At 36.3% G+C, this 21,982-nt stretch overlaps 1 protein-coding gene across 1 annotated transcript in view; it reads right to left on the bottom strand.

Annotated features, from left to right (window-relative positions):
- LOC142841992 (ubiquitin carboxyl-terminal hydrolase 9Y-like) overlaps positions 1-21,982 on the bottom strand; it is a 160,834-nt gene that overhangs the window by 128,300 nt on the left and 10,552 nt on the right. Inside the window, exons 5-9 of the mRNA XM_075958973.1 lie at positions 21,729-21,947; positions 16,492-16,607; positions 16,052-16,303; positions 12,722-12,857; positions 11,330-11,482 (exon numbers count right to left, since the gene is read on the bottom strand). Coding sequence (XP_075815088.1) covers positions 11,330-11,482; positions 12,722-12,857; positions 16,052-16,303; positions 16,492-16,607; positions 21,729-21,947 — 876 coding nt within the window. The remainder of the gene's footprint in view (positions 1-11,329; positions 11,483-12,721; positions 12,858-16,051; positions 16,304-16,491; positions 16,608-21,728; positions 21,948-21,982) is intronic.

Raw genomic sequence — 21,982 nt, 5'->3', positions numbered from 1 at the left:
GAAGAAGTTAAAATATATTTATTTACAAATAATATGGTAACATACACAAGTTACCGAAGACTAATTCCACCAGGAAATTTCTATAGCTGGTAACACTTTCAGCAAAGGATCTGCACACAAAATTAACTCACAAATATCAGGAGCCTTCCTATATTCAAATGACAAGCAGTCTGGGAAAGAAAAACACCTTTTATAAAAGCTTCAAATATAAATAACCTGGGTATTTTGAACTAAGCAAAAAAAAAGACCTGTATGAAAACTTAAAGTCATGAAGAAATAAACTGAAGAAGACACCACCAGTACACTGAAAAACCTGTCTGTGCTCATGGATCAGTAGGATAAAATAGTAAAAATGGCCATGCTACTAAAAGCTATCTACAGAACCAACGCCACTTTCATGAAAATCCCAACACAATTCTTAACAAATCTTGAAAGGTCAGTCAAACTGTAGAAGGCTGAGAATAGATTTATAATTATTACCCTGAAAAAAACACTGCAAATAGATGAAAGACCCCAACATAAAACCACTTACACTGAACCACATAGAAGAGAAAATGACAATAGTCTTGAACTCACTGACATAGAAATAGACAAGAATAGTACAGGCAGTAAGATCAAGGGACTGGAGAGATGGATCAGAGGTTAAGAGCATTGCCTGCTCTTTCAAAGGTCCTGAGTTCAATTCCCAGCAACCACATAGTGGCTCACAGCCACCTGTAATTGGGTCTGGTGTCCACCTGTAATGGGGTCTGGTGCCCTCTTCTGGTCTGCAGACAGAATATTGTATACATAATAAAAAATATTTAAAAGATCAATAACTAATAAGTAGGATCTCATGAATTGAAGATGTTTCCGCAAGGCAAAAGGCACATTATTCAAAGTGGCATCCTACAGAATGGGAAAAGATGTTTCACCAACTCCAATCCAATAGAGCTAATATCCAAAATAAATAAAGAACTCAAGAAACTATCAAGGAAACAAACAAACAATGGGTACAGATATAAACAGAGAATTCTAAATAGAGGAAATTCAGTGACTGGGGATACTTAAATGGCCAACATCTTTCAGCAATGAGGGAAATACCAATCAAAACAATTCTGATAGTTCATTTTACACCTGACAGAATGCCTTGTGACAAGTGACCGCTCATGCTGAGTAACAGAAGAGACAGTTCATCCTATGGAGAATATAGACTGCCTAAAAGATATGACAGGGCAATGGTGGCACAAAGCTTGTGGGAGTAATCAACCAATATAACGACTTAATGTCTACTTCACAGAAACCATACCCTACCCTACCTGTGTTTTTCTTAAATATTTATTTATTATGTATACAATATTCTGTCTATGTGTATGCCTGCAGACCAGAAGAAGGCACCAGACCCCATTACAGATGGTTGTAAGCCACCATGTGGTTGCTGGGAATTGAACTCAGGACATTTGGAAGAGCAGGCAATGCTCTTAACCTCTGAGCCATCTCTCCAGCCCCTGTGTTTAAAAGCTCCTAAGACTAGATAGTCCAGAGGCCTAGGGCAAAACCAAGTAAGACTGGTCTATTAAAATATAGTGAATAAATGACTCCTGATGGTATTACATTACAGATCAGTGCCTTCTTTACTCAATCATCAGAAGAGAAACTTTCCCCTGCAGCAGATGGAAACAAATACAGAGAGGCCTGTCATCAAACAGTAGGCAGAAAGTGAGCGATCTTGGAGCACTCAGCCCTAAATGGATGTCTCCATCAAATTCCCCCAACTCATAGTCCAGGGAACCCCATGGAAAAGGAGGCACAAAAGAGCCAGAACGAGAATAAAGGCCTCTAAACCAACTGAGCAAAGAGACTGAAGCAGCATGTACAGGGCCTACATCAGGTCCTCTATGAATATATAATGACTTCCAGTTTAAATGTTTTTATGGGATTACTGAATGTGCAAAGTAGTGGTTCTCTGATTCTTGTGCCTTCTCTTGGGCTCTTTTCCTTCTGTTGAGTTGCCTTGATCAGACTCAATGTGGTTGCTTTTGTTTTATCTTGCATTTTACACTGTTATAAAAGATTTAATGAATGAATGAAACCTAGACACTATAATACCTACAGGGATTAATAACTACTCCAGGAGAGGCCTAATGTTTAGCAGTAGTTGAACAATGAATAATAGATTCTGAGCAGTAGTGGCACATGCCTTTAATTCCAGTACTTAGGAGGCAGAAGCAGGTGGATCTCTGGGAGTTCAAAGCTGGCATGGTCTACAAGGTTAGTTCCAGGAACAAAAAAAAAGATTAGATTCCACAATTTTTTGTGTGCTGTTATTTAGCTAAAGTTTGAGGTTTGTTTTTGTACTTTGTTTCCTGGGTTTGTTGTTATACTTCCTTTTGTTTGAGAAAGAACTTAAAATTTGGGTGGATAGACAGGGAGGAAGAAATGATCTGGAAAGACTTGGGTAGAATCAAATTATAATTAAACTTAAGTTGTTTTAAGTAATTAAAAATTTTAAATCATATTTAAGACTTATGAAATTCTGCCTTAATAGTCATATATTTAGAAACAACGATTGGTGTCAATCAAGTCAGTATATTCATTATCTCGCAGTCTTTTAGTCTGAGTGCCTAAATGTTATATTATCCAATTTCTCTCTCTCTCTGTCCGTTTGTTTTGAGACAAGAGTTCCTGGCTGTCCTGGAACTCACTCTGTACACCAAGATAGCTTTAAATCCAGATATCTGCCTGCCCCTATCTCCCAAGTTCTGGGATTAAATGTGTGTGCCACCACCACCAGCTTATTATCTACTTGGTACTATATACTTATATGTTACTGGTATAATTGTTATGCTGTGTATTTTTATTTAATGTTTCATATGTATCTGTGATATTATATATATATATATAATTTAAAGAAATAATGAATAAAGTCCTTTGCTCTGTTAAAAAAAGAGAAAAAGGAACCTAAATGTTTAATGAAGGAAAGATAAAATATTTTGTCTGAACAAAAAACTTGGCAGCATCTCTATAGTTGTTCCATGCTGTCAGTTTCAGTAATTCTTCTGAGACCATCTCCTTTTGTTTGACTGGTGACCCACTATCTACTAGGAACCCTAGAGGTGCCACACTTGTCTGGAACCTAGGTAGTCTAACTGTGCATACCTTACCCTCTTTCATTCTGGTTTCTGGAGAGTACTCTTAGACTTTCTGCTACCTGTCCATCTCAGCTCCTCCTCAACCTCTACCTATTCCATCTTCTTTGTACACATTCACATCCTTAATAGTAAGCCTAGTCCTGCTTCTGATTTAAAGACCTTGAAAAAACTCCAGGATTGGTTGCCGTTGGAGGTCCGATAGCGTATCACCCAACCCCATCACTACAACAACTTGGACATGGTTGGGGTCTATACCCCAACTCTAATCAGGTTTCAGAACTGACCTGTAAAAACTGAGATCCAAGCATCATTCTTCTGGCCAATCAACTGTCAGATTGGAGTAATAGATTCAACAAAGCTCTATTCCAATAAACACCATAACTACAGATAAGCAGAGTCAGTGTAAACACAACATGAATAACAAAGACAATATGGCTTCTCCTAGAACATAGCAACACTACTGTTTGAGGTATGAAAAAGTAATTTTTTGGAAGCACATATTTATTTGTTTATTGGAAGACATATTAGAAGCACTAGGATTTCAAAATAGCATTTATAAACATGATAAAAAACTTAAAATGATAAAAAAACAAAGTTGAATGAAATAAAAATTCAAGATATGAAAGTATAGATGAAGAAAAAATAGAACTGGTAAAGAAAAGGTGAACCAAAATAAAGTTCAAAAATCAAAATCTTACCATATAAGCTCAGAGGGTAAGACACATCAGTAGCATAAAAGAAAAAAAAAGACTTTTAGGGCTTGAGATACTCTAACCAAGGAAGTGAAAGATCTATTTGACAAGAACTTTAAGGCATTGAAGAAAGAAATTGAAGAGGATACCAGAAAATGGAAGGATATCCCTTGCTCTTGGATTGGGAGCATCAACATAGTAAAAATGGCAATTCTACCTAAAGAAATTTATAGATTCAATGCAATCCCCATCATGGTCCCACAAAAATTCTTCACAGACCTTGAGAGGACAATAATCAACTTTATATGGAAATACAAAAAACCCAGGAGAGCCAAAACGATCTTATACAATATAGGAACTTCTTGAGGCATTACCGTCCCTGACATCAAACTCTATTACAGAGCTATGGTATTGAAAACAGCTTAGTATTGGAATAAAAGCCGAGAAGTCGACCAATGGAATCAAATAGAAGACCTGGATTTTAACCCTCAATCCTATGAACACCTGATTTTCCATAAAGGAGCTAAAAGTTTACAATGGAAGAAAGAAAGCATCTTCAACAAATCCAGGTGCTGGCACAACCAGATGTCAACCTGTAGAAGAATGAAAATAGACCCATATCTTTCACCATGCACAAAACTCAAGTCCAAATGGATCAAAGACCTCAATATCAATCTGTACACACTGAAACTGATAGAAGAGAAAGTGGGAAGTACTCTACAACTTATGGGCACAGAAAATCACTTCCTACATATAACCCCAGCAGCACAGGCATTATGGGCAACATTGAATAAATGGGACCTCCTGAAACTGAGAAGCTTCTAAAGCATAGACACTGTCACTAAGACACAAAGGCAACCCACTGACTGGGAGAAGATCTTCACCAACCCTGCAACTGACAAAGGTCTTATCTCCAAAATATATAAAGAACTCAAGAAACTAGACTTTAAAATGCTAATTAACTCAATTAAAAAATGGGGCACTGAACTGAACAGAAAATTCTCAACAGAAGAAGTTCAAATGGCCAAAAGACACTTAAGGTCATGCTCAACCTCCTTAGCGATCAGGGAAATGCAAATCAAAACACCTTTGAGATACCATCTTACACCTGTCAGAATGGCTAAAATCAAAAACACCTTCTCTTTGCTGGAGACGTTGTGGAGGAAGGGGTACCCTCATCCATTGCTGGTGGGAATGCAAACTTGTGCAACCACTTTGGAAATCAGTGTGGCAGTTACTAGGGAAATTCGGGATACACCTACCCCTGGACCCAGCAATACCGCTCTTGGGAATATACCCAAGAGATGCCCGATCATATGACAAAAGCATTTGTTCAACTATGTTCATAGCAGCATTATTTGTAATAGCCAGAACCTGGAAACAACCTAGATGCCCTTCAATGCAAGAGTGGATGAAGAAAGTGTGAAATATATACATATTAGCATACTACTCAGCAGTAAAAAACAATGACATCTTGACTTTTGCATGCCAATGGATGGAAATAGAAAATACTATCCTGAGTGAGGTAACCCAGACCCAAAAAGATGAACATGGGATGTATTCACTCATAAGGGGTTTCTAGCATTAAATAAAGGTCAGTGAGTCTATAATTGGATATCCTAAAGAAGCTAAATAAGAAGGTGAACCCAAAGAAAAACATATAGCTATCATCCTGGGTAGGGGAAGTAGACAAGATTGCCAGGCAAAAAAATCGGGATCTTAAGGGTGGGGTGGGAGGGGGGTAAGGTGAGATGGGGAGAGTAAAGTGAGAAGGGTAGGAGGGGGGCCTTGGGGAAACAGGATGATTGGGATAAAGGAAGGTTGGATAGGGGAGCAGGGAAGCACATATCTTAATTAAGGGAGCCATCTTAGGGTTGGGAAGAGACTTGGACCTAGAGGGGCTTCCAGGTGCCCAAGGCGAGGTCCCCAGTTAGTTCCTGGGGCAGCTGGGGATAGGGAACCTGAAATGATCCTATCCTACAGCCGTACTGACGAATATCTTGCATATAATCATAGAACCGTCATCTGGCGATGGATGGAGATAGAGACAGAGACCCACACTGGAGCACTGGACTGAGCTCCCAAGGTCCCAATGAGGAGCGGAAGGAGGGAGAACATGAGCAAAGAAGTTGGGACCACGGGGGGGGCACCCACCCACTGTGACAGTGGGGCTGATCTATTGGGAGCTCACCAAGGCCAGCTGGACTGGGACTGATTAAGCATGTGATAAAACCAGACTTTCTGAACATGGTAGACAATGATGGCTGTTGAGAAGCCAAAGACAATCGCAGGGGGTTTTGATCCTACTACATGAACTGGCTATGTTTGGATGCTCACCTTCCTGGGCCTGAATGGAGTGGGTAGGACCTTGGACTTCCCACAGGGCAGGGAATCCAGACTGCTCTTCATTCTTGAGAGGGATGGGGAATGGTGAGGGGGAAGGGGGAGAACAGTGGGGGAAAGGGAGTGAGAGTCTGGGAGGAGGCGGAAATTTTTTCAACAAAAAATAAATAAAAGAAATAATTCAGCTAAAAACTGGATTGAAGCTTTAACGATAATTATAATATACATCCAAATTAACCAGCCTCTGTTCAAACCTAAACTTCAAATGACTATAAAACTAAACTGCAAATGATCAAAAAATGTAAGACCAGATACACTAAATCTGACAGAGGAGAAAATAAGGAATCCACTTGATCCCATCAACACAAGTCACCTATAGTGCAGGTACAAGGACAAGAATTAATTTTTTTCCCTTTAAACTTATCACTTTATTTTACAATTAGTTGAAAATGTATGTATTGTTAAACATCGTTTTGGTCAATAATAACAACAATTAGAACCTAAGTCCCGGGCTAAAGAAGATTTCTTAGATAAAAATATTTTTTAATTAATTTAGTTATTTAAAACTGGACTCTCTGAATGTAGCCGACAATTGGGGCAGACTGAGAAGCCAATGATAATGGCACTGGGATTTGACCACTGCGTGTTTTGGCTTTTTGGATCCTATTCTATTTGGATGCATACCTTCCTAAGCCCGGATGGAGGGGGAAAGGATTGGACTTCCCACAGGGCAGGGTACCCTGCCCTCTCTTAGGACTGGAGGGGAGCAGAAGGGAAGTGGGAGGAGCGGAGGAAGTAGAAATTTTGATTGATATTATTTATAAATTTTATAAAAATCAAATAGGACCAGAATTAATAACTAGGACCTAATAATGAAGGTTATTTAAAAAGCTCCTGTACAGTAAAGAACACAGTCTTTTGAGTAAAATGGCAGTATACAGGACAAATATTTACCAATTAAACGTGTGCCAGATGGTTCATATTTAGACATACAAGGAATTTAAATAATGAAACATCAGGAAAACAACCCAATTAAAATAGGGTATAAAAGTAAAGAGTTCTAAAAAGATGAGGCACTAATGGTTAAAAGTCAAGTATAAACCCTTAATACGAGCAGAGGCAGGTGGCCAGCATGGACTACATAACAAGTTCCCAGTCAACTAGTGCTACACAGAGAAACTGTCTAGTAAAACAAAACAACAAAAAGAAACAGTTTAAAAATAGGCCAATATTCTTAGTCATCAAGTAAGTGCAATTTAAAACAATTTTGAGACTTCATCTTACTCCAGTAAAAAAGGCCAAAATTAGTAATAAAAATGAAAGCACATGTGAATGAGCATTTTGGAAAATGGGAACTTATTCATTGCTGGTCAAAGTGCAATCTGGTTCAGCCACTATGGAAATCAGTCTACAACACAATTGAGCTATATCACTTTAAGATTGTATCTTATTACAGAGATATCTGTTCATCCATGTTCATTACTGCTCAACTAGTAATAGCTAGAAACTGCAACAACCTAGAAGTCCATCTATTGACAAAGAGATGATGAAAATATGCTAATTTACACAATGCAATATTATTAGCTCTTACAAAAAAAATTATGTGATTTACACGTAAATGGACATGGCTAGAAACAATTATCAAAAGTAATGTAACCCTACACCAAACTGACAAAAAAAATCATGTTTTCTCTTATGTAGACTTTGGCTTTTAAACTTTATACATTTGTTTTACTGAGACATTCTACAGAAGTTTGGTACCTGCTAAGGTACCTGGGGGAAGAGAAGGGTTTCTCAAGAAGGGGAATAAGAATAGTCTCATAAGGATTAAAGGTGTTAACTAGAAACAGAGTAAACAGAGACAGAGGTAGATGAGAAGAGTAAAGCAAGGAATATGAAGATAGGCAACTAAAATAAAAACGTCATTTGAAAAACTACATGAAAACCCACAACTGTAGAAGTATCTTAAAGTATATGCATAAACATGAAATGAATCTAAATGGAGTTAACACGTAATTTAAGAGAATGCACCAACTATGCATGTATACAAACAGTTCAGGAACGGTTTTTATCCTGTTAAGTTGTTGGTTAAAGGAAAGAGTCACAAAGATTACCTACCCACTTTCAGAAAAACCATTCAGACTATTGCCAATGCTATTGGTTACGATACACAAAATGAGAGTAAAGCATGACTGATGGAAACAACTGACTCTGTCAAGGAACATGGAGGAATTGACCAATTTGAAGGTTCACTCCTACTGACTAGAGTTCATGATGCCTATAGATACTAAACTTTATACCAGAGTATAAATGCAGTCAATATCACCCAGCTAAACTTGCCTATAAAATTTACTGTTATTCTTCTGGCACAATTATTATGGGAATATCTACTTTATGACAAATTAATGCTCACTTCATGAGATGCAACAACTATCTTGCACTATGAAAGGGCCAAGAATCTGAACCCAGATAGATCAGGAGCCCTAGAGAAAAATCTAGTTCTCTTCTTCTGCTAAATGAACCCAGCAATAAAATTACACCCATTAACATAGTGCTACTCCCACAAACCACAACCAGGTTGAGTACTGCTCAACCTCTTCAGAGAATTTACCTGTAATAATGAGACAATGTGCAGAGTTAAGATTTTGCAGAATTCAGTACTACACGGGATATCTCTATCTATTCCCTCGTTTCAGGGATCAGAGACGATTATAGGATACAGAAAGAATGTAAGATCCGGAGGTGGTAGATGACTCTTGAGAAAACAATGTCTTTAAGACAAAACAAGGGCACACAAGACCCACATGTGTACAAACTAGACAAAATCTCAACCCATAGAAAAGTGGGCACAAAGTCCCAACAACAGCCAAAAGATATTTGTAACTGACAGCTGCTGGAAAGGTAAATACAGTTTTCTCAAATGGAGTGACACTACATCAATCAACTACACTCTTTTGCCCATGCTCAGGAATAGCTGATCAACAGAAAATTGATATGATTACTTTGTGAGTGCCTTAAAAATTTGTTTCTAGAATGGATAAAGTCAAAAACACCAATGATAGCCTTTGCTGGAGAGGCTGTGGAGTAAGGGGTACCCTCATTCATTGCTGGTGGGAATGCAAACTTGTGCAACCACTTTGGAAATCAGTGTTTCGGTTTCTCAGGAAATTCGGGATCAACCTACCCCTGGACCCAGCCATACCACTCTTGGGAATATACCCAAGAGATGCCCGATCATATGACAAAAGCATTTGTTCAACTATGTTCATAGCAGTATTATTTGTAATAGCCAGAACCTGGAAACAACCTAGATGTCCTTCAATGGAAGAATGGATGGAGAAAGTGTGGAATATATACACACTAGAGTACTACGCTGCGGTAAAAAACAATGACTTCTCGAATTTTGCATGCAAATGGATGGAAATAGAAAACACTATCTTGAGTGAGGTAACCCATACCCAAAAAGATGAACATGGGATGTACTCACTCATAATTGGTTTCTAGACATAAATAAGGGTCACGGAGACTACAATTGGTGAACCTAAAGAAACTAAATAAGAAGGTGAACCCAAGGAAAAACATATAGTTATCCTCTTGGCTATGGGAAGTAGACATAGTTGCCGGGGAGAAAATTGGGATCTTGGGGGTGGGGTGGAATGGGGGTAAGGGGAGAAGGGGAGAGAAAAGTTAGAAGGGAAGGAGGGGGGAACTTGGGGAAACAGGAGGATTGGGATAAAGGAAGGTTGGACAGGGGAGCACGGAACCACAATTCTTAGTTAAGGGAGCCACTTTAGTGTTGGCAAGAGACTTGACCCAGGAGCCCATGGTGATGTCCCCAGTTAGTCCCTTGGGCAGCTGAGGATAGGGAACCTGAAACGACCCTATCCTAGAGCAATACTGATGAATATCTTGCATACCACCATAGAACCTTCATCTGGTGATGGATGGAGATAGAGACAGAGACCCACACTGGAGCACAGGTCTGAGCTCCCAAGGTCCAAATGAGGAGCGGAAGGAGGGAGAAGATGAGCAAGGAAGTCATGACCACGAGGGGTGCACCCACCCACTGAGACAAGGGGGTTGATCTAGTGGGAGCTCACCAAGGCCAGCTGGACTGGGACTGAAAAAGCAGGGGATAAAACTGAACTCTCTGAACATGGCAGACAATGAGGGCTGATGAAAAGCCAAGGACAATGGCACGGGGTTTTGACCCTACTTCATATTCTGGCTTTGTGGGAGCCTAGCCAATTTGGATGTTCACCTTCCTAGACATGGACGGAGGGGGGGGGGGCGGACCTAGGACTTTCCACAGGGCAGGGAACCCTGACTGCTCTATGGACTGGAGATGGAGGAGGAGAGGAGTTTGGGGGAGGGAAATGGGAGGCTGGGAGGAGGCGGATACTTTTTTTCCTTTTCTCAATAAAAAAAAAAAGAATACAAAAAAATAAATTAATAAATAGCACAAAAAATAAAAAAAATTTGTTGCTATATAATTTTTCTTTGTTTTAAAGTTGTTTTCATTTCTTTTGTTATTTTTAAGATATAAAATGAAAATGGAAGTTGCATAGAGAAGTTAAAGAGTTGGAGGTAAGAAAATAAACTATATGATTATGAAAATACAGCATGAGGGAAAAATTTAAACTGCCAATTAAGAAAACCCTATAAACAACTCTGTAACTTAGATATGTAGATGTAACACTGCACAAGTTTTCTGTGAGAAAAAAAAAAACCAAAACCAAAACAAAACTATCATTAAAAAATTACACAGTATTTTCTAGCACAATAAGGTAACTTATTACTAAAAGTTCCAATGTAACATAGCAATCATAGGTTTTTGGAACTGATATAGTAATAAGTTTTTTTCCAAATTTTTCACACTTCCATCTTCAAAGACTATAAGAAAAACTTCTTCCAATTACTAAATTCTTTATACTTTTTCCACCATTATTCCTTCCAAAATTGCTTCACTAGATGGTTTTGTAATATAAAATCATCTATATCCTTACTACATAAATATATGGATATCTTTTAAAAAAAGAATTCCTGACCAGATATCTAAATAAAATAGCTTACTGAAATTGTAGTAATAAAAATCTGTTACTCAAGTCACTAGTCAAACCTGTAATTTTATTAAATTTTTACTATCTTAAGAAAATTTCTTACCTGTGCTGCCCAGATATTATTAAGATCCTGTAAAGTAAGAGCCTTTTCTTTAATGACAAAACGCAGAATCTTCTCTAGCTTTTCCACATACTGTAGCTGATGAAGACTATCTTGTAAGACTATGGATAAGATATTATTTTGTTGTATCCACTCCTAAATTTAAAACAGCACAAATATTGTTTAACTGTAGAAAATAAAAAAATTCCAAAAACCAAAATAAAATTTTTCACTTATACAGATGACACAAGTAAAATCAATCTTTAATGCAGTTACTAAATATTAAAACAAGTAATTTTATAGAATTAAATTCTGCATGTAAAATGTACCCATTAAGATAACACAACTGCTGCCTTAATGGGTAATTACTAACTGCATGTAATTTAATTCTGAAATATAGAGAAATTCCTCATCTATGAGCAGCAGTATCACATATTTTAGTTATAATGTATGAGCATAATGACTTTTATATTTCCAGTATGTTTTAGAACATTCTCTTGTAAAATGTATTCAAATACCTCAAAAATGTCACATTAATTTATAACAAAAAATACTTCTTCTTTGCATTGTTGAGAGATGCTAATTTAATTTATGGATATAAACATAAAATCTGAGCTTAAATAAATCCTTAGTCAAAGTCTTTCTCTTAGGTATATACTATTTACACAATAGTTAAGAAAAAAAGCTCTCAAAGTTCTGACACAATCTGGTAATTAAGACTCTTGTAAGACAATGATTATTCTTCTCAAATATGTATAAACAGTACTCATTTAAAATTATAATTCAAGTTTTTATAACTGCTATTCACTTCAAATTAAAATGTTTTAAGTGATTCCATAGAATACTCATTCACTAGATTCCAGAAGTTTTCTCTTTAATTTAAACAAGTCACCTATATTCAGATACACATTCACAAAAGATACAGTCAGTTACTTAGCATTCTTACCAATCCATTGTTTATCAACTTAAAAAGTTCAGCAGTTTTAATTTTAAGAGTTTACTTATTTGTGTATACAGTGTGTTTTTATCAGATGTTAGTGAACCATGTGTATATTATGTGTGAAGCATTCCCTGGTTGTCTAAAAGAGGGTGTGTGAGTCCCTCAAATTAGAATTAGAGATATTTGCGGCAATTGGAAACCAATGGCTCTGGAAGCACAACAAATGTGCTCTAAGCCATTAAGTCATCTCTCCAGGCCTTATTATTTTTTTGTTTTGTGGTAGAAGTAATAAACACTTTGAGTTTGCTGCCAAGTTTGGTCATTAGATCCCAGATTGACAGGCAGAGAACTGAGTCTCATAAACTGTCCTCAGAAATTCCAGCCCTATACACAATAAATAAACAAATAAATAAATAGGCAAGTATGTTTCGATTATATAAAAAAATGGAGCTTACTGCCATTTGTTCAGCGGTTAGCCATTCTTCCTCAGAATTACCATGTTGATATGCATAATATGATACACTTGACAGCATCTTGTTAATTTCATTCAGTGCATTCATCTTTCCATTAAAAGAAGATATCTGCAGCAATCTATAAAAATTGTAATCAATAATAATTTTTCATGATTCATAGGAATAGCTGATGTGGGAGTGTCATATATCAATCTGTTGATTTCATTGGTTAAGCAATAAAGAAACTGCTAGGCCCATTTGATTGGTTAAAACTTAGGTGGGAGGAGTAAACAGAACACAATGCTGGGAGAAAGAAGCTGAGTCAGAGAGTTGCCATGATTTTCCCACTCCAGAAAAACCCAGGTTAAGATCATTCCTAGTAAGCCAGCTCGTGGGCTAAAGCAGATTATTAGAAATGGGCTAGTCCAGGTGCGAGAGCTAGCCTAGAAGAGGCTAGATAGAAATGGGCCAAGTGGTGTTTAAAAGAATACAGTTTCTGTGTAATTATTTCGGGGCATAAGCTAGCCTAGCAGGCGGCCGGGGTGCTGGGGACGCAGCCCTGCCGCCCTAAATACAACAGAGTGGCGCCCAGACGTGATGGCCTAAATCCACTTAAAAACCTGAGAGGGCTTTAAAAAGGAGAGAGAGAGTTTAACACAGTTTTTTTGTGGCTTGTGGGTGGCGTGCTGCAGAGAGAATTTCCTGACTCAGCAGCCGCAACAGGAAAAAAGCCTGCTTTCTAGACTGTGCCGCCATTGCGATCTCTGTCTGGCTCCTGTGGGAGACAGAGCTTTTGAATGGAGCATTTGGAGAAAAGCTCTATGGCTTGGTTGATGGCAATGTGGACTACTGTGTGCCTGGAACATTGTGTCTGGCTCAGGAACACCAAATGGATCTGAGGCAGGAGCTGCTTGGCTCCACCATGATGAACTGTGCTGGTCTCAGGCAGGAACTACCGTAATTACCATAAAAACAGCGCAGTTAAGGTTTAGACTCCTCCGGAAACTGGCTGTACCTTATTGCCGTATTACCTGTACATGGTGCAACTTCAGTTTTAAGAACTGCTTAACACTTTAAGAAATGCTCCTGGATAGTAAAAATGTTACAGATTCACAATAAACAGCTTCAGACATAAAAGCCCACACTGTTGGATGAATGTACGTAGGCTTGAGAAAGAAAAGAAAAAGAATATAGAGATAAAGTTAATGGTTTTTAAAAAAAGGGTAAAGTCTTTAAAGAGACAGAATACAGATAGTTCTAGATTTAAAGAAATAAAGAAAAATAAGCCACGTAAAAATGGAAAATTCACAGAGAGTCTGGATTCTTTGTATTATTGTGTTTTCTTTAAAATTTTTGACTGTGAAGGAGCTAAATACAGAGAGACATTTCATTACATGGGCTGCCAAGCTAAACCAGAATGGATATAAGGGTATTACGATTTCAAAATTTGGGTCTAAGGATATGATGCTTTGGAGAGGGTCTTCTTTTGTTTTCACAGAGGACCAGACCCTGTGGATTTCTTCTATTCCAATTTGGTATGATAGACCACGACCTCCCGAAAAGTTCCTGTGAACACCCTCAAAAAATTACTTCACTCAACTGCCAACTGAGATAAACCTGGCACACAGGTTACACCCTAAATGATCTGATTAACAACGCCCCCATTCAGCAGGAAGCAGTTTGGAGAGAAAAAACTGCGCCCATGTTCCCAAATATGGTTTATAAATGTTCTTTTACATTTAAAGGGAGAAATGATAAAGGTATGAATAATTTGCATTGGTATGGATTTTAAGGTCAATTCTGTTATATGTATTTCTGATCTTGAATAAAGTGTTGTGATTGTGTAGTTCATTTTTAAAATGTAATGTATAATTAGGAAATATAGGTTGTTGATGGATAATCATAAATAATAGTCAAGTTTGTAGTCATGTTACTTAGATTTTCTAGATATATAGAGATATATTTCAGTTAAATAGGCATTCTTCATATCTTTCAAAGACTGCAGAATATGGCATTTTAAATGTTTTAATAACTTAGGGCTTTTCGTGACAATGAGACACGTCTGCTCCTGGCAGCACCAATCTACTTCAAGAGTAAGATGGGCATTGAAGAGGATCCTTATGGAGTTTGATAGCCATTTGGGCAAGAAACTGTTCTTGCCTGGACTGTTGCATAAACTGGACAAAGAGAACCAGCAGAGAGAGGACTGCTGAACTTGCCTAAGGTGAGATGGTCTTTCGGGGTTCCTGACTGATGCAAGAGCCTGCGAGACATTCTGCAGGACACAGCAGATAGTGACTGAACTGTCTTTGGAATTTCCTGCTTCATAGAAATGTCTGCTGGATACTTTGGGCCTGAAGGCTGAAGATGGATGCCCCAACGGTACAAAAGAACTTTGGGTGACTGTCCAGGAAGCAAGATGTCTCTGTCATTTCTAGAGTTTTTTTTATTTCTTGTTAGGTAGTATTATATCCTTCTGGGGTCTTTGGTGGGGTTGAAGAATGAATAGATAGTGATAGTTTTCCTTAGTTATGATAAAAGATAAAATAGATATAAATATTATAACTATAATTCTTGCTTGATAACTTTTTGTTATATGTAATTTTACTATGTTAAAGTTAAAGACTTTCTTTTTTGTTTAAACAGAAAAAGGGGAAGTGATGTGGGAGTGTCATATATCAATCTGTTGATTTCATTGGTTAAGCAATAAAGAAACTGCTAGGCCCATTTGATAGGTTAAAACTTAGGTGGGAGAAGTAAACAGAACAGAAGGCTGGGAGAAAGAAGCTGAGTCAGAGAGTTGCCATGATTTTCCCACTCCAGACAGACACAGGTTAAGATCATTCCTGGTAAGCCAGCTCGTGGGCTAAAGCAGATTATTAGAAATGGGCTAGTCCAGGTGCAAGAGCTAGCCTAGAAGAGGCTAGATAGAAATGGGCCAAGTGGTGTTTAAAAGAATACAGTTTCTGTGTAATTATTTCGGGGCATAAGCTAGCCGAGCAGGCGGCCAGGATGCTGGGGACGCAGCCCCGCCGCCCTAAATACAACAAATAGCAAAGGCTAGTGCCACATACATAACACAAAAGCAACTCTAAAGACTGAAGTGGGAGTATCACAAAATGAAAGCCATGGTTACACAGTGAATTCATAGCCAGCATAGACTGTTACAACCCCAAAACAAACAATAAAAACCCAAATCCAAACAAACCATTTTTTTTTTCAAATTGGTAAAATGGCTGCCTATCATACAGGATCCTAAATTCAATATGCAATCACCGAATAGGCAACAACATAAATCACAGTAACAGTAACTATAGGTAAAAAGTATCTCACCTGAGTATCATTTTTAACCTAAGAATGTCTAAATTTCTAATAGTTTCTTCTTGTCCTGGAATTCTTGAGGCTAAACTCTTTAGAGATTTAATAATCATTGAAATGGCATCGTTTTTCACTTCAGTCTTTGCTTCTCGTTTCAGTTCTTCATCAGTTATTTTTTGTAATAATTGTGGCACTACCTCAATAACTGGGATGAAGTACTTTCTTAAAGTGTGTTGAGTGAGAAACTCATAGCACTGTCCAAAAGGCCTGAAAAGAGGGAACACAAAACTTTAATATCCAATTTTTCTTCTATAGTCTAGTTTTCAAATTAGTTTCAATACGTACAAGCAAATCATGCTAAATTCAGAAAAAAAAACATTTAAGAATTAAAACTCAATTATTTCCAATAAGAGCAACTTGTATATTATGCTGAAATATCTTAAAATATAACTTACTTAATTAGAGCTGAAATTGTTTGAATTGTTAATGCTGATCCAGTAATGAAACGATCATGCAAAATCTGGAAACCATTTAATATGCCAAATGTGTTAATAAGATCCACTAACCAACCCTGTAAGTGAATGATAAGCATTAAATTACTTCTTTAAGATATTACTACCTAAAATTTATGTTTTAAAACAGACAATATATAATTATAAGCCAAACTCTGTTATGAAATCACACATATATGATTTACCTGTTTAGGAAGACCCTTTAAGAGTGACTGTTTCTTTTGATATTTTTGCTCAGAAAGAGTTAACTTTTTTTTTAAGAGTTAACTTTTTAAATTGCATATATATTACGAGCAAAATTATTGGGCTTTGATCAGCTAACATTTTCTACATTTAAGAAGTAAGTTTTAGCTGGTCGGTGTTGGCACATGCCTTTAACCTAAGCACTCAGGAAGAAGAGGTAGACAGATAGATCTCTGTGAGTTTGAGACCAGCCTGGTCTACAAGAGCTAATTCCAGGCTCCAAAGCTACAGAGAAACTCTGTCTCAAAAAAAAAAAGAAACAAAATAAAAAACAAAAAAGGTGTATTTTAAAATTAAAAAATTGGAAAAATAAACATGTTTAATTAAAAAGGCCTGTATGTCTTTTGTTCTAAAAATCAATTTTAAGAGAAAATAGAAATAGTAATGGAGAGAGAATAATGAACTTGCAGGGGGAATATTTTCTGAATTTATATAGAAAAGGGACTACAAAAAAGGTTCAGTCTGCAAAATGCTTGCCAGGCCAGACTGATGTAAAAAACATAAGTGTGGCTGCAAGTGACTGTACTCCCAGCAATGATGATGTAGACGGGAGGATCCCCAGGCCTTGATGGTCACCTTGTCATGTCTATCACTGACCTCCAGGTTCACGGAAAGCTCCTAACTCAAAAGTTAAAATGAAGTGCAATTGAGAAGGATACCTAACACTGACCTGTAGTTGTGCGGGACACACACGCCACCCAATTCCAGTTAGATATCACCCTCCCATACACAAATACACACCAAAACAAAACAAAAAGTACAACATTAAACAATGCTACAGAAAAGTCAAATTCTTGAAAAATAAATCAGTATAAGCTATTGCTAATTTTAAGAGATGAGAAACTAAATAAAGACTAAAACTATTAGGTTTATGGTTGTTTCCACTTTTGTTTATAAATTCCTAATGTTATCTGAAAGAAAAATGAATTCAGTTTGTAAACTCCGTATGAGTTAGAACTTTATAAAAACCTTGAAAATTGGTTAAACATACAATAAATTAAACACAGTGCCAAAAAAACCCAGTTAAATCAAAAGGAGAAATAATTTTGTGGTAACCTGCCTGGAGGCTACCTGAGGTGCTAACTTTTATGTTAAATGGCTTAAGACAGAAGAGTCTTAAGCCAAGACTCTTAAGAGAGAAGAATGGTATGAAAACATACTGGAACTACAGAGCAGACAGACTACTAAGACAAATTACTTAATAAAGAATATAAAAGTGAGGTATCCAAGCAATCTGAGGTAGGATTTAAAAATTAAAAAATTTTAGCCGGGCGGTGGTGGCGCACGCCTTTAATCCCAGCACTCGGGAGGCAGAGGCAGGCGGATCTCTGTGAGTTCGAGGCCAGCCTGGTTTACAAGAGCTAGTTCCGGGATGGACACCAAAGCTACAGAGAAACCCTGTCTCAAAAAACAAAAAAAAAAATTAAAAAATTTTAAAGCAGCTATGCACATAGAAAAGAATATATATGGTGGGTCATCTCTTCAGGCTTTAAGTCCATGTCCATACATTAAAAGTATTCCTTTTCTTGCCTAAGCTCAAAAATACTATAAAATGTGAAATTTCAACAAATGTTAAGATTGTGAAAAGAAAACCAGACAATCAGACAGACCTATTTGAAAAGTATTAATATCAGGCATTCTTAAGAGCTATAAGAAATACTGACAAAAACCTGAAGGTAACTAGAAAAAATATAAGCAAATTGAGTACACCAGTGAGGACAAAAAAATTTTAAAAACCTATCATTATAGATAAAAATATAATACATTCAACAGTAAGTCTGAACAAGGCAGATTTAACTACTAAAAATTTAATACGTGTAATTTTAACTCCTAAAGTCAGATAAGAAAAAGCTGTATTGATCCCAAAGGATTTATAAATCACCACCCATGGAGAAAAATACGGAACATAAAGTTCAAAAAAGGCAAAGTTGGAGTTTATTTGAGTGCTACACAAAAGATCTTCCCAATTTTGAGAACAGAAATATATAAATTTAAGAAGTCATAAAAATCTAAGAAGACACAAGCAAGAACTCATATGCATTACTGTGAAATCATGACCAAGAAACAGAAACTAGATTTGGTGGTTGGAATAAGATGATCCCCACAGACACATACATCTAAATACTTGGTCCCACTGGGTGAACTGTTTATGAAAGGTTGTTAGTATGGCCTTGTTGAAGAAGGTGTGACCTTGCTGGGGGTGTGTCACTGGCTTTGATGTTTCAAGACATCAGGCAAAATGTCTCACTCTGTGTATAACTTACAGATCAGATGTGTGAGCTTTTAGCTGTTGATTCAGTCTGCCTGCTCCCACACTCCCTACCACAATGGTCATGGACTAGATCTCTGAAACTATAAGAAAGCCTGTAATTAAATGCTTTCTTTCATAAGCTGCCATGGTCATGGTGTCATTTTACAGCATTAAAAAAAAGCAACTAAGATACCAGAAAAGAACCTTAAGAAAGAAGCATATCCATATAAACTCAGAATTATCATTAGGAACCCTGCAAATCAGGATTAATTACATATTTGAAAGTTTTAGAGAAAGGAGAATGAAACAAAACAATCTGAAAGACAAATTTAAAATAAACCTGTATGGTACTTTTTCAAGATATAATTTCCCCACATTTTATTCTGGGCCTCTATATTCTACTCTAAACTTCCAAAACCTATACCAACACAGTAAAAATATTATAGTAGACGAAATATGCACCAAAATGCAGAGCTACCAACTGTAAGAAACAAATATTCACAAACTGAATGGAGAAGTGGTCAGAACATTAAATACCATACTTTAATGATGGGTAACAGTCATACAAAAGTTCAGGAGAATCTACAAAACAGGCACACATTCCCCCACAAATTAGCAGAAGATGCTTTCCCAAGAGCCGATGAAGCATTTATCAGCTTACACTACATCACAAGATAATATCCAAGACTAATATAATAGAATGTTTTTCAGAACATAATGCAATGAAACAAGAAATCAAAAGAAAAAAGCATAATTATAAATAAAACAGAAATTAAATTACACATTAGAAACAATCTATCTCTCAAAGAGCAAAAAACAACTGAAATTAAGATAATTAAAACAGGTAAAAAAACAACATAGGATGCAAAGTCTAGAATTATGAGAAAAAAGGTTTCAAACCGGCAACTCAGCCACATCTTATTCTTTTCTTCTACAGTACTAATGTTTTAATTCAACTTTGGGCATGCTAGAAAGGCACTGTACAAATAAATTACATCCTCCCCCCGCCAGGTCCACACTATGAACCAAAAGGAAAAACCAAACACAAAGTAGGAAGAAAATGGAACACATTTGAATGTATACAACGGAAATAAATGTAGAGAAGAATATGAAAAGCATCAAGAAAAACGGATAAAGCCAAGTCTGATTATAGGCATTACAAATTCTACAGAAATAAAACAATTGTAGTACTTCAGTGTAATGAATTAGATAAACTGGATAAAAGAAGAAACTTCTAGAATTATCCAAACTAATCCTACACTAGAGAATATTATTGAATTAGTAATTAAGAACTCAATAGCTGTGTGTGTGTTAACAAAAGCCTGTGATCCCTCCACAGATTAAGTGGAAACAAGACAATATGAGATTCAGGGCCATAACTATTGATAGTCTATCAGTATGGGCTGGAAGAAACTCCAACAAAATGATCAAGGACCAAAGTGTATTCTTCCTGAGGGCAATCATATTTCAATATTTAACTACTAACCAATATGATGTATCACATTAACAGAATAAAAAACCAGAAAACCAAAATAATCTGTTAATGCAAAAACCAGTAACAAGCAAAATCCAACCACCTAAGCACCCAACAACTATTTCAACATAACAATGGTCACACTAAAGAAGAATCAAAGTTAATGTAATACTCAATGTAGAAACAAAATGTTTTTAAGATTAGGAATGCCAATTTTTTACATTTCCTGGCCAAGATAATATTAATGTCTAAGTTTCAAATATTATATAAGAACAGATATACAGTTATAAAAAACAAGGCACAAAATTTCCTACTTTTTAAAAGATGTACTCTATCACTTTATGTTCCCTCTTAGATTTTATTTCTGTGTATGTGTTCACATGATAAAACTGTATTATTCTTTGTAAGCTTTTTTAAAAAAAATGGTTGGTTATTCTACACAGTTAAACTATATTTGAGACACCACAAACCCATTAAAAGTGACACTAAAAGACATAAAAAAATCTATAAATCTATTAATTAGTATTTTTAGTTCTTTAGATGAGAAATTATTTTCTTGCTTAATGAACATGTTATAAGATTTACTAGTATAAAGCACAACTTTCATTTCAAGTTAAGAATAAAATAATTATTACTTGATTCAATATTCACATTTTGATGAACACTAAGATTTACTTTTAGAGAATCAAATTCTAATAACTGCCTAATGGTAAGTGAAAATGGAAATTTAAATGTGAATTTTCAGCATCTATTAAAAAGTATTTTTTGTTTTTTAAGAACATATACACACAAACACACACATGCATGTACATGCGGACTTAAAGCACATAGAAGACAACATACAGTCAATATTTGTCCTATAGTAGTTAAATTGTCTAACATCAGAGGAAACACAAAATTAATAAATACAAAGAATCATTTTTCCCTGAGAAAAAATATAAATTAATTTTCAGCAAGCATACTTATCAATCAATTAGTTAGTGTGTTATATGTTTTCTTCAGGTTTTAGTTATAATGTTACCAGGAATTCCATGATTATGAACCAACAATACACATTAAATAAAAAAATTGCATAAAGCAAGGTTACATATTTATATTGGCTATTGTTATTTTAAGCAGTACATTTTATTTAAATGCAAGTTTGTAGCAGTATTTATATATAACAAATGCTAAAAATAGTTAATACTGGATCTTTAAAACAAACCAACATACTTTTGGTAAACGTAGGTCTGGAGAACAGGCAAAGAGTTCATCTTCAGGAAACTGAACACTTGAGGACACTGATTCACAAGGACGTGCACCATTACAGATATGAAATTTGCAATGAGGATTTAAGGCCATTGCTAGAAGTTCTAGAAACAGACAGCAGTCCTGAGACAACTTCGTCACACAAAGCTCCACTAGGCGATGGGTATTGTGAATAATACACCTCTGTTAAACAAGTAATAGTTAGGGAGACAATATGG

This window comes from Microtus pennsylvanicus, chromosome Y, assembly GCF_037038515.1.
Source record: "Microtus pennsylvanicus isolate mMicPen1 chromosome Y, mMicPen1.hap1, whole genome shotgun sequence".
In the NCBI taxonomy this organism is placed as follows: Eukaryota; Metazoa; Chordata; class Mammalia; order Rodentia; family Cricetidae; genus Microtus; species Microtus pennsylvanicus.
Note: the sequence above shows the minus strand (reverse complement) of the source record. Positions and strands in the feature narration are given on the sequence as shown.